Source organism: Tachyglossus aculeatus, chromosome 1 (assembly GCF_015852505.1).
Source record: "Tachyglossus aculeatus isolate mTacAcu1 chromosome 1, mTacAcu1.pri, whole genome shotgun sequence".
NCBI lineage: Eukaryota > Metazoa > Chordata > Mammalia > Monotremata > Tachyglossidae > Tachyglossus > Tachyglossus aculeatus.
In genome coordinates, this window is record NC_052066.1 from 137,982,016 (window position 1) to 137,995,072 (window position 13,057).

A 13,057-nucleotide genomic window follows, 5' to 3' on the forward strand; every position below is an offset into this window, starting at 1 on the left:
TGCATCTACCCCGGCGCTTACTACAGGGCTTGGCATAAAGTAAGCACTTAACATAATCATTATTATTTGCCAATTTGGAGAAGAAGTGGTCCTGGGTTCTGATACCGGCTCCCCCACTTGTCTGCCCTTGGGTGAGTCACTTCACTTCTCTGGGCCTCAGTTACCACACCTGCAAAATGGGGATGAAGACTGTGAGCCCCGGGTAGGACGGGGGCTGAGTCTAACCCGATTTCTGGAACCGCCCCAGCGTTTAGCAGAGTGCCTGGCGCACAATAAGCGCTGAGCAAATACCACAAATAATAATAATTATTATTATTACTTATCCAAATGCACTTCCCCCCATTTCAGCTATGAATTATGAAAACAAAAGTGCTTGTGTTGGAAAAGGAGAGACTCTGAGTTGGAGTTCTTTACCCTATTAAGCCAGATTCTAAATCACACTACCTGACTCCAGCCCCTCTCACAGGCCAACAGCATTCCTACACAACCTTAGGAGCTCTCGTGTACCTTTTCATGTTGGTGTCTGTCATCCATATTTATGTATTTAGATTTTCCCACCTGATCGTTTATTTTTTTTTAGTGGCACCTGTTAGGCACTTCCTACGTGCCAGGCACCACTCTAAAGCGCTGGGGCAGACCCAAGCTAATCAGGTTGGACACAGTCCCCATCTCGCATAGGGCTCACACACAGCCTTAATCCCCAGTTTACAGAGGAGGGAAGTGAGGTACGCGAGAAGTGAAGCAACTCGTCCAAGGTCACACGGAGCATCCAAGGGGCGAGGCCTGGATTAGAACCCAGGTCCCTCTGATTCTCAGGCCCTTGCTCTTTCCCTGCTCCCATAACAGTGTAAAGTTCTTAACTCCCCAAAGAGCTTAGTTAAGAGCTCTGCACAACGTCTTGACTTGCCTTAGCCGGAAAGAGACCTAAGGGTCACCCCTGGAGTTATTTCCTACCACTGGCTCCTTCCAGAGATCCTTCTTCCCAGACGGCTATAAAACTGCCGTTTACGCATTCACCCTCATCTACTGCATCCACCCTCACCGCTCACCGATCCATCCGTTTACATCTCTACCTACCCAGCTCCGGATACTCATCAGGGAACTGACCCGCCCTCTATTTAATAATATAAGCTCTGCGATCCACTCACCCCCCGCCCCAGTCATCTATTAACAGGCACACACAAACCACAATCCAACCTGATCCTCGGGATCCCACATCCGCAACCGAAGATCTCCACCCGTCCGAATCCTTGGCACACGGATACCTCCAGCCTCTGATACTCGTGGTATCTATTAAGCGCTTACTCTGCGCCAAGCACTGTACTGAGCTCTGAGACGGACACAGGCTAACTACGGACACAGGCTAACTACGTTGGACACAGTACCGGTCCACAAAGGGTTCACAGTCTAAGTAGCGAGGAAGAACAAGAATTGAATCTCGGGGTTACAGATGAGAAAACTGAGGCACAGAATTGAACGGACTTGCCCCAGGTCACACGGCAGGCAGGTGGCGGGGCTGGGATTAGAACCCAGGTCCTCTGACTCCTAGGCCTGTGCTGTTTCCGCTAGGCCACGCTGCAATCCTCCTCGCTAGCCATCTACAAATATTCTAGCACTACACATGCGTACACCCCCGAAACTCCATGCAGTTCTGCCAAGCACCGAACCACGGATCTCTCGCTATTTTCCAATTCCCAAATTGTCCTTTCACTGAACCACGATACCCAAACAAGCCATCCATGAACAAACACATAATACAGGGGTTGATTAAACTGAAAAGATATGTATTTTTCTAGCATTCAAAGTCATTGAGTACTTACTGGGTCGCCCCATGCGTGCTACGCTTTGAACTCCCAAAAAGCTTATTAATCTTCACGTCAAAGAGACTACTACCTCGTCAGATAATCAGGTTCCAGGAAGTGGACTTAAGCCCTCACCTAACAGATAAGAAAGCTTCAACCACCTTCTCTCCATCCAAACGGCTGAAACGCACCCACCACTACCTTCTCTCCATTCAAAAGGCTGAAACGCACCCATCGCTACCAGTATCGACAGGATTTACCGGGCATCTGGACTAAGCAGGTGGTAAACCGTCAAAAGAAACAGAAGACTTCAACCCTGCCTAAGGAGCTTACCGTCTGATCTGAGGAGAAAGTGGAGCTAAATGGACAAATACAGAGAGGACAGATAATACAAATTATACACCCAAGAGAATAAACAAAGTACACAAAAGCCAGGACAGCATAATTGGGAAGGCAAGAGGGTTAATCAAGGAGTGCCTCTGAAGAAGTCTTTTGGGGAGGTGCTTGAAGAAGGGGAGGGATGTGGATGGATGAAGACGAAGAGGAGACTAAAGGGTTCGAGGTGGGCGACGGTCATCCCCCTGGTAACTTAAAAAAATACTGATGCACATCAACTATTGCCACCACCCTCCCTCGGGTTCTGCTTACACCATCTTCTCCTCAGAATCACTGATAATTAAAAGGCACATGCACGTTATTCAAACATCCCCATCATTAACCGCTGCAAATATCTATCTGTCACAAATACAGTCACCACAGCGACTATCCATCCATCCGTCTGTCCGTCACAAATATCCACACCTCCGGTTCTTCTTTCTTCCTTTACGTACACTGCACATGCGAAACCCAACTGTGGACTTTTCTAATCATCCAGATGTACGCACGTGGATACCCCACACACCTCACTCATTCAATCGTATTTATTGAGCGCTGTGTGCGGAGCACTGTACTAAGTGCTTGGGAAGTACAAGTTGGCAACATACAGAGACGGTCCCTACCCAACAGCGGGCTCACAGTCCAGAAGGGGGAAAACCCCATAACGAACGACTGATCAGAAATGTGGTAATTTGATTATTTACTCACGCCAGTTAGGATGCCCGTGCTCACTCAAGTTCCAACGAATCCCACTTACCGAAGTGTGTCCGTACGCTCGGGCGGTCAGACCCTCTAATCAGAACGTGTGTGCCACTCAACCTCTACAGAGCCCCTGCCGTAGCGCACTCCTAACCTTCTCATCAGAGAAGACGGGTTACTTTGACATTAATTCTCATTAGTCTTGAAAATATACCTTTAAATTAAGTTTCTCAACAGTTACCTAAACATCATTAGAACCCCATTCCGATCATTCACGAAGCACGTTCCTTTGCAACCAAACTCATTCCAGATCCGTCTTCCGTTTACCTGTTTAAATGCCACTTTTGAACCACCTACTATGTCTTGAACCACCCCAACTCTTTCAAATCCCACCACAATATCATTTCAGTCAGAGCCTGACTACCCCCTTCCTCATTCGTCAACCCACATTCACCCTTATAACGACTCTCCCTATATCACTGGACATTATTAGCCCAGATCACAGATCCTGTACAATGTGTGTATATGTATATATACGTGTATACGTGTGTGTGTGTATAATATACACATATATATCTCTTTATACATATAATAATAATAATAATAATGGCATTTATTAAGCACTTACTATGTGCAAAGCACTGTTCTAAGTGCTGGGAAGGTTACAAGGTGATCAGGTTGTCCCACGGGGGGCTCACCGTCTTAATCCCCATTTTACAGATGAGGTAACAGGCACAGAGCAGTTAAGTGACTTGCCCCAAGTCACACAGCTGACAATTGGCAGAGCCGGGATTTGAACCCATGACCTCTGACTCCAAAGCCCGGGCTCTTTTCCACTGAGCCACGCTGCTTCTCTTTATCTTTATCCCCATCCCCACAATGACAAAAACCTATGCTGCTCTAGGAATGAATAATAAAGTTATAAATAATAATTGCTAAGAGAAGCAGCGAGGCTTCATTCATTCTTTCAGTCGCATGTATTGAGTGCTGACTGCACGCAGAGCACTCTAGTAAGTGCTTGGGAAGCACAATACAGCGCTACAACTTAGTGGAGGGCTTGGGAGTAAGAAGGCCCTGGGTTCTCATCCCGGCTTTGCCACCTGTCTGTTGTGTGACCTTGGGCAAGTCCCATCTCTTCTCTGGGCCTCAGTGACCTCACCTGTCAAATGGGGATGATGACTGGGAGCTCCACGTGGGACAGGAACGGTGTCCAACCTGATTAACTTGCATCTCCCCCCAGGGCTTAGAACAGTGCTTGGCACACGGTCAGCACTTTACAAGTACCACAATTATTATTAAATGCCAAGCACTGTACCGAGCGCTGGGGTAATAATAATAATGATGATGATGGTATTTGTTAAGCACTTAGTATGTGCAAAGCACTGTTCTAAGTGCTAGGGAGGTTACAAGATGATCAGGTTGTCCCATGGGGGGCTCACAGCTTTTAATCCCCACTTTTCAGATGAGGTCACTGAGGCACAGAGAAGTTAAGTGACTTGCCCAAAGTCACACAGCTGACAGTTGGTGGAGCCGGGATTTGAACCCATGACCTCTGACTCCAAAGCCTATACTCTTTCTACTGAGCCACGCTGCATGACAATCTGGTCGGACCCAACCCCATCCCATATGAGGCCCGGAGGAGGAGGAGGAGGAGGAGGAGGAGGAGGAGGGAGGACAGGGACTGAAAAGCGCCCAGGCTTGGGAGTCAGAGGACGTGGGTTGCAATCCCACCTCTGCCACTCGCCTGCTGTGTGACCTTGGGCAAGTCACTTCACTTCTCTGTGCCTCAGTGGGACAACCTGTATTCATTCACCCCCAGCACTCAGAACAGTGCTTGGCACCTTAGTAGGCGCTTAACAAATACCATCGTCATTATTCAACAGATGAGGCACAACTCCAAGTGCTGAAGAAGTGACTGGCTCCAGGTGACAGGGCCAGCGGGCGGGCAGGCAGGCGGCCAAGCCGGAATTTCATTCGATCGTATTTACTGACCGCTTACTGTGGGCAGAGAGCGCTGTACCAAGCGCTTAGAGAAGCAGCGTGTCTTAGTGGAAAGAGCCCGGGCTTGGGAGTCAGAGGTCATGCGTTCTCCTCCCGGCTCTGCCACTTGTCAGCTGTGGGACTCTGGGCAAGTCACTTCACTTCTCTGGGCCTCGGTTCCTTCATCCGTTAAAACGGGGATGAAGCCTGTGAGCCCCAGGTGGGACAACCTGATTACCCTGTATCTCCCCCAGCGCTGAGACTAGTGCTTGGCACATAGTAGGCGCTTAACAGATTCCCTGATTACGATGATGATTATTAGTACTACTAAATCTGCCCGGGGGCCCGTGGTGTTTCCCTGGGTTAGGCCCGGGGAAGGACTACCCTGGGGCCGGTCGGTTTGGGGCTGGGGGCCAACGGCAACCAAAAGCCTGGTCTAAAAGTCTTTTAGACTGTGAGCCCACTGTTGGGTAGGGACTGTCTCTATACGTTGCCAATTTGTACTTCCCAAGCGCTTAGTACAGTGCTCTGCACATAGTAAGTGCTCAATAAATACGATTGATGATGATGATGGGGGCTCAAGCCCATTGGCAGCCCCGGGGGTCCCGCCTCCCCTCCCCAGGGCCACCTGGCCCTACTGCTGACTACTGGCCCTCTAAGCCCGGCCCCACCACCTCTCTTGCCAGCTGACCTTGGGCAAGTCACTCCGCTCTCAGTCACCCCCACCGTATTTCCCGAGCGCTTACCGTGTGCAGAGCCCTGTACTAAGCACTTGGGAGAGGACAATTCAGCAGTAAAGAGAGGCAGTCCCCACCCGCCCCGGGCCTACGGTCCAGCGGGCCTCGGTTCCCTCATCTGTAAAATGGGGAATGAGACTGTGAGCCCCACGGGGGCCAGGGACTGTGTGTCCGCCCCGACTGGCTTGGATCGTTCATTCATTCCGTCGTCTTTATTGAGCGCTTACTGTGTGCACAGCACTGGGGAAGTACTATTTATTCACTCAGTCCGTCGTATTTACTGAGTGCTTACTGGGTGCAGAGCACTGGCCTAAGCGCTTGGGAAGTACAAGTCATTCATTCAATCGTATTTACTGAGCGCTCACTGGACTAAGCGCTTGGGAAGTACAAACTGGCAACAGATAGAGATGGTCCCTACCCAACAACGGGCTCCCAGTCTAGAGGATTGCCCCCCCCACGCTTAGCACAGAGTAAGCGCTACACAAATCCCATCATCATGATGATCACCGTGCGTCGGGCGGCCCTGGTGCCGGGCCGGTCCTTCTCGGGGGGGGGGCTGACCCCCGGGCCTGAGGACGGAGGGGAGGGTTAGTCCAGTGCTCTGCGTACAGTAAGCGCTCAATAAATACGATGGAATGAATGACTGAATGAATGCGGGAGGGAGGGCTGGGTGGGGGGCCAGGGAGTCGTTGGGTGGCTCCCTGCCAGACCCTTCTTCTCCTCCGACCGCACTGATTGAGCGCGGGCCACTGTGCTGAGCGCTGGGGAAAGCGCAGCGCACCACCAGAGGGGCCCATCCCTCCCTCCCTGCCGCTCCCGGGCTGGCCTCTCCCACTCTTTCGCTTTCAGCGCGGTTTAACTGAAAGAGCCCGGATTTGGGAGTCACAGGTTGGGGGTTCTAATCCCGCCTCAGCCCCTTGTCAGCTGTACGACTGTGGGGCGGTCACTACCCTTCTCCGGGTCTCAGTTCCCTCATCTTTAAGAGGAGGATGAAGCCTGGGAGCCCCACGTGGGACAACCTGATCCCCTTGAATCCCCCCCAGCGCCTAAAACAGGGCTTGGCATTTAGTAAGCGCTTAACCAAACGCCATCGTCGTCATTATTATTACTACAAAACGGGGATGAAGACCGTGAGCCCCACGTGGCACAACCTGATCACCTCATATCCATCCCGGCACTTGCACCAGTGCTGGGCACCTAGTAAGCGCTTAACAAATACCATCCCTATTATTATTAGAAGGGGGATTAAATCTGTGAGCCCCACCTGGGAAAGCCTGATCACCTTGAATCCCCCCAGCGCCCGGGGAACAGTGCTTGGCACCTAGTAAGCACTTAAACACCATCACTATTATTATTAAAATGGGCATGAGGACCGTGAGTGGGACAACCTGATCACCTTATATCTATCCCAGCGCTTAGAACAGTGCTGGGGACCTAGTAGGCGCTTAACAAATGCCATTACTATTATTATTAAAAGGGGGACAAGGGCTGTGAACCCAATCACCTCGTATCCCCCCCACCCCGAACGCTTAGAACAGTGCTGGGCACTAATAAGCGCTTAAGAAATACCCTATTATTATTAAAACGGGGATGAGGATTGTGAGGCCCACGGGGGGAACACCTGATCACCTTGTATCCCCCCGCCTCCCCGAGCGCTTACAACAGTGCTGGGCACCTAACAAGTGCTTAAGAAATATCCTATTATTGTTAGAAGAGGGATGAGGATTGTGAGCCCCACGGGGGCCCACCTCATCACCTTGTATTCCCCCCTGCCCTGAGTGCTTAGAACAGTGCTGGGCACCTATTAAGCGCTTAACAAACACCCTCGTTATTATTAATAAAAAGGGGATGAGGAACTGTGAGTGGGACAACTTGATCACCTTATACCTATGCCAGCGCTTAAAACAGTGCCAGGCACCTAATAAGCGCTTAACAAATACCCTCACTATTATTATTAAAAGGGGGATGAGGATTGCGAGCCCCACGGGGGACCACCTGATCACCTTGTATTCCCCCCCACACCGAACGCTTAGCGCAGTGCCGGGCACATAATAAGCGCTTAACAAATACTCTCACTATTATTAATAAAAGGGGGATGACGAAACTTGAGTGGGACAACCTGACCACCTTATACCTATGCCAGCGCTTAGAACAGTGCCGGGCACCTAATAAGCGCCTAACAAATACCCTCATTATTATTATTAAAAGGGAGATGGGGATTGTAAGCCCCACGTGGGACCACCTGATCACCTTGTATTCTCCCCAGCGCTTAGAACAGTGCTTCGCACATAGAAAGCAATTAACAAATGCATTATTATTATTATTATTATTATTATTAACAGTGCTTCGCATATAGTAAACGCTTAACAAATTCCATTATTATTATTACTATTCTCTGGGCCTCAGTTCCCTCATCTGTAAAATGGGGATGAAGACTGTGAGCCCCCCGTGGGACCACCTGATCACCTTGTAACCTCTCCAGCACTTAGAACAGTGCTTTGCACATAGTAAGCGCTTAACGAATGCCATTATCATCATTATTATTATTCTCTGGGCCTCAGTTCCCTCCTCTGTAAAATGGGGATGAAGACTGTGCGCCCCCCTTGGGACTACCTGATCACCTCGTAAACTCCCCAGCGCTTAGAACAGTGCTTCGCGCATAGTAAACGCTTAACAAATGCCATTATTATTATTATTCTCTGGGCCTCAGTTCCCTCCTCTGTAAAATGGGGATGAAGACTGTGAGCCCCCCCGTGAGATCACCTGAATAAACTCCCCAGAGCTTAGAACAGTGTTCACACATAGTAGGCACTTAACAAATGCCATTATTATTATTATCATTATTATTATTAACACTGCTTCGCGCATAGTAAATGTGTAACAAATGCCATTATTATTATGGTTATGTCTGGGCTTCAGTTCCCTCCTCTGTAAAATGGGGATGAAGCCTGTGAGCCCCCCGTGAGATCACCTGTTCACCTCAATAAACTCCCCAGAGCTTAGAACAGTGTTCGCACGTAGTATGCGCTTGGCAAAGACCATTATTATTATTATTATTAACAGTGCTTTGCGCATAATAAACGCGTAACAAAAGCCATTACTATTATGGTTATTGGATGGGCCTCAGTTCCCTCCTCTGTAAAATGGGGATGAAGACTGCGAGCCCCCCGTGGGACCACCTGATCACCTCGTAACCTCCCCAGCGCTTAGAACAGTGGTTCGCACATAGTAAGCGCTCAACAAATGCCATTATTATTATTATCATTCTCTGGGCCTCAGTTACCTTTGTAAAATGGGGATGAAGACTGTGAGCCCCCCGTGGGACAACCTGATCACCTCGTAACCTCTCCAGCACTTAGAACAGTGTTCGCACATAGTAGGCGCTTAACCAATGCCATTATTATTATTATTATTATTATTAACAGTGCTTCGCGCATAGTAAACGCTTAACAAATGCCATTACTATTCTCTAGGCCTCAGTTTCCTCCTCTGTAAAATGGGGATGAAGCCTGTGAGCCCCCCGTGAGACCACCTGATCACCTCAATAAACTCCCCAGCGCTTAGAACAGTGTTCGCCCGTAGTATGAGCTTAGCAAATACCATTATTGTTATTATTATTATTATTAACAGTGCTTCGCACATAGTAAACGTGTAACAAATACCATTATTATTATGGTTATTGTCTGGGCCTCAGTTCCCTCCTCTGTTAAACGGGGGTTAGGACTATGAGCCCCCCGTGGGACAACCTGATCACCTCGTAATCTCCCCAGCGCTTAGAACAGGGCTTCGCACATAGTAAGCGCTTAACAAATACCATTATTATTATTATTCTCTGAGCCTCAGTTCCCTCCTCTGTAAAATGGGGATGAAGGCTGCGAGCCCCCCGTGGGACCACCTGATCACCTCGTAACCTCCCCAGCGCTGAGAACAGTGCTTCGCACATAGTAAGCGCTTAACAAATATATCATTATTCTCTGAGCCTCAGTTCCCTCCTCTGTGAAACGGGGATGAAGGCTGCGAGCCCCCCGAGGGACCACCCGATCACCTTGTCTTCCCGCCCAGCGCTGAGAACAGTGCTTCGCGCATAGTAAGCGCTTAACAAATACCATTATTATTATCATTATTATTTTCTAAGCCTCAGTTCCCTCCTCTGTAAAATGGGGATGAAGGCTGCGAGCCCCCCGAGGGACCACCCGATCACCTTGTCTTCCCGCCCAGCGCTGAGAACAGTGCTTCGCGCATAGTAAGCGCTTAACAAATACCATTATTATTATCATTATTATTTTCTAAGCCTCAGTTCCCTCCTCTGTAAAATGGGGATGAGGACTGCGAGCCCCCCGTGGGACCACCTGATCACCTCGTAACCTCCCCAGCGCTCAGAATAGTGGTTCGCGCATAGTAAGCGCTTAACAAATCCATTATTATCATTATTATTATTATTATTATTACTTTCTGAGCCTCAGTTCCCTCCTCTGTAAAATGGGGGTGAAGGCAGCGAGCCCCCCGCCAGACAACCTGATGACCGCGTAACCTCCCCAGCACTTGGAACAGTACTTCGCACATAGCAAGCGCTTAACAAATGCCATTATTATCATTATTATTGTTTTCTGGGCCTCAGTTCCCTCCTCTGTAAAATGGGGATGAAGGCTGCGAGCCCCCCGTGGGACCACCTGATCACCTCGTAACCTCCCCAGCGCTGAGAGCAGTGCTTCGCACATAGCAAGCGCTTAACAAATGCCATTATTATCATTATTATTGTTTTCTGGGCCTCGGTTCCCTCCTCTGTAAAATGGGGGTGAAGGCTGCGAGCCCCCCGTGGGACCACCTGATCACCTCGTAACCTCCCCAGCGCTTAGAACAGAGCTTCGCACATAGTAAGCGCTTAACAAGCATATCACTATTCTCTGAGCCTCAGTTCCCTCCTCTGTAAAATGGGGGTGAAGGCTGCGAGCCCCCCGAGGGACCACCCGATCACCTTGTCTTCCCGCCCAGCGCTGAGAACAGTGCTTCGCGCATAGTAAGCGCTTAACAAATACCATTATTATTATCATTATTATCCCCAGCGCTTAGAACAGTGCTTTGCACATAGTAAGCACTTAATAAATGCCATTATTATTATTACTATTATTCTAAGCCTCAGTTCCCTCCTCTGTAAAATGGGGATGAGGACTGCGAGCCCCCCGTGGGACCACCTGATCGCCTCGTAACCTCCCCAGCGCTCAGAATAGTGGTTCGCGCATAGTAAGCGCTTAACAAATCCATTATTATTATTATTATTATTATTATTATTATTTTCTAAGCCTCAGTTCTCTCCTCTGTAAAACGGGGGTGAAGGCTGCGAGCCCCCCGCCAGACAACCTGATGACCGCGTAACCTCCCCAGCGCTTGGAACAGTGCTTCGCACATAGTAAGCGCTTAACAAATACCATTATTATCATTATTATTATTCTCTGGGCCTCAGTTCCCTCCTCTGTAAAGTGGGGATGAAGGCTGCGAGCCCCCCGTGGGACCACCTGATGACCGCGTAACCTCCCCAGCGCTGAGAGCAGTGCTTCGCACATAGTAAGCGCTTAACAAACATATCACTATTCTCTGAGCCTCAGTTCCCTCCTCTGTAAAATGGGGGTGAAGGCTGCGAGCCCCACGAGGGACCACCCGATCACCTTGTCTTCCCGCCCAGCGCTGAGTGAGCCCCCCGTGGGACCACCTGATGACCGCGTAACCTCCTCAGCGCTGAGAACAGTGCTTCGCGCATAGTAAGCGCTTAACAAATACCATTATTATTATCATTATTATTTTCTAACCCTCAGTTCTCTCCTCTGTAAAATGGGGATGAGGACTGCGAGCCCCCCGTGGGACCACCTGATCGCCTCGTAACCTCCCCAGCGCTCAGAATAGTGGTTCGCGCATAGTAAGCGCTTAACAAATCCATTATTATTATTATTATTATTACTTTCTGAGCCTCAGTTCTCTCCTCTGTAAAACGGGGGTGAAGGCTGCGAGCCCCCCGCCAGACAACCTGATGACCGCGTAACCTCCCCAGCGCTGAGAGCAGTGCTTCGCACATAGTGAGCGCTTAACAAATACCATTATTATCATTACTATTATTATTCTCTGGACCTCAATTCCCTCCTCTGTAAAACGGGGGTGAAGGCTGCGAGCCCCCCGTGGGACCACCTGATGACCTCGTAACCTCCCCAGCGCTTAGAACAGAGCTTCGCACATAGTAAGCGCTTAACAAACATATCACTATTCTCTGAGCCTCAGTTCCCTCCTCTGTAAAATGGGGGTGAAGGCTGCGAGCCCCCCGTGGGCCCACCTGATCGCCTCGTAACCTCCCCAGCGCTTAGAACAGAGCTTCGCACATAGTAAGCGCTTAACAAACATATCACTATTCTCTGAGCCTCAGTTCCCTCCTCTGTAAAATGGGGGTGAGGGCTGCGAGCCCCCCGTGGGACCGCCTGATGACCTCGTAACCTCCCCAGCGCTTAGAACAGAGCTTCGCACATAGTAAGCGCTTAACAAATACCATTATTATCATTACTATTGTTTTCTGGGCCTCAGTTCCCTCCTCTGTAAAATGGGGGTGAAGGCTGCGAGCCCCCCGTGGGACCACCTGATCACCTCACAACCTCCCCGGCGCTGAGAACGGTGGTTCGCGCGTAGTGAGCGCTTAGTAAACGATCACCGCGGCGTAGTCCCGGGGCGCCGCGCGGGCCACTCGTCCTTCCCAAGCGCTTAGCGCAGTGCTCTGCACGCGGTGAGCGCTCAGTAAATACGGTCGATGGATGGATGGAGCGAGCGAGGGCGGCGACTGACCGGCGAGCTTGGAGGCCTGCAGGGTGGCCCCGGAGGTGCCGTCGATGACCCGGATGTCCCCGCGGGCGGTGACGGCCAGGATGGCGTTGAGCGCCGGGTGGTAGGCCAGGCTGTGCAGCCCGTCGGCGTCCCCGCGCAGCCGGCCGTCCCGCACCACCGACCACTCCGGGACCGACGACGGCGGCGACGACGACGACGACGCGGCGGCCGCCGGGCGGCAGCCCCAGCGCGCCGACCAGCCCGAGCAGCCCGCCGACGGCGGCGGAGGGGGAGCGGGAGCGGGCGGAGGGTGAGGCGGAGACGACGCGGACGCCGCCGACCCCGCCGCCGCCGCCGCCATCTTCCCGCCGGCGGGCACAATCGGGCCGGGCCCCGGAGGACCCGCGGGAGGAGCGGCGGGGGGAGGAGCGGGAGGGGCGGCCCCGACGCCCGTCACCATCCGGGGCCCGGCCGGGACCCCACCCGCCGACCCACTGACCGGGCGGGCGGGCGGGCGGGCGGGAGGGACTGACGGACCGACCGACGGACGGACGAGGGGACGGGGCCGGGCCGACCCGCGCCGGCCGGAAGTGACGCCGCCGCGCCGGGCACGCACAGCGGGGCACGCACGCCGCCGCGCCGAGCGTGCGCGGGCGCGGGCCCGGC

General features: G+C 51.5%; 1 protein-coding gene across 1 annotated transcript in view; it reads right to left on the reverse strand.

The window, feature by feature from the left end:
* Positions 1-12,851, reverse strand: part of BIRC6 (baculoviral IAP repeat containing 6) — a 367,036-nt gene extending 354,185 nt beyond the window's left edge. The window contains 1 exon segment of the mRNA XM_038745922.1: positions 12,413-12,851. Within this exon segment, the coding sequence (XP_038601850.1) occupies positions 12,413-12,851 (439 nt within the window).
* Positions 12,852-13,057: the final 206 nt, after the last annotated feature.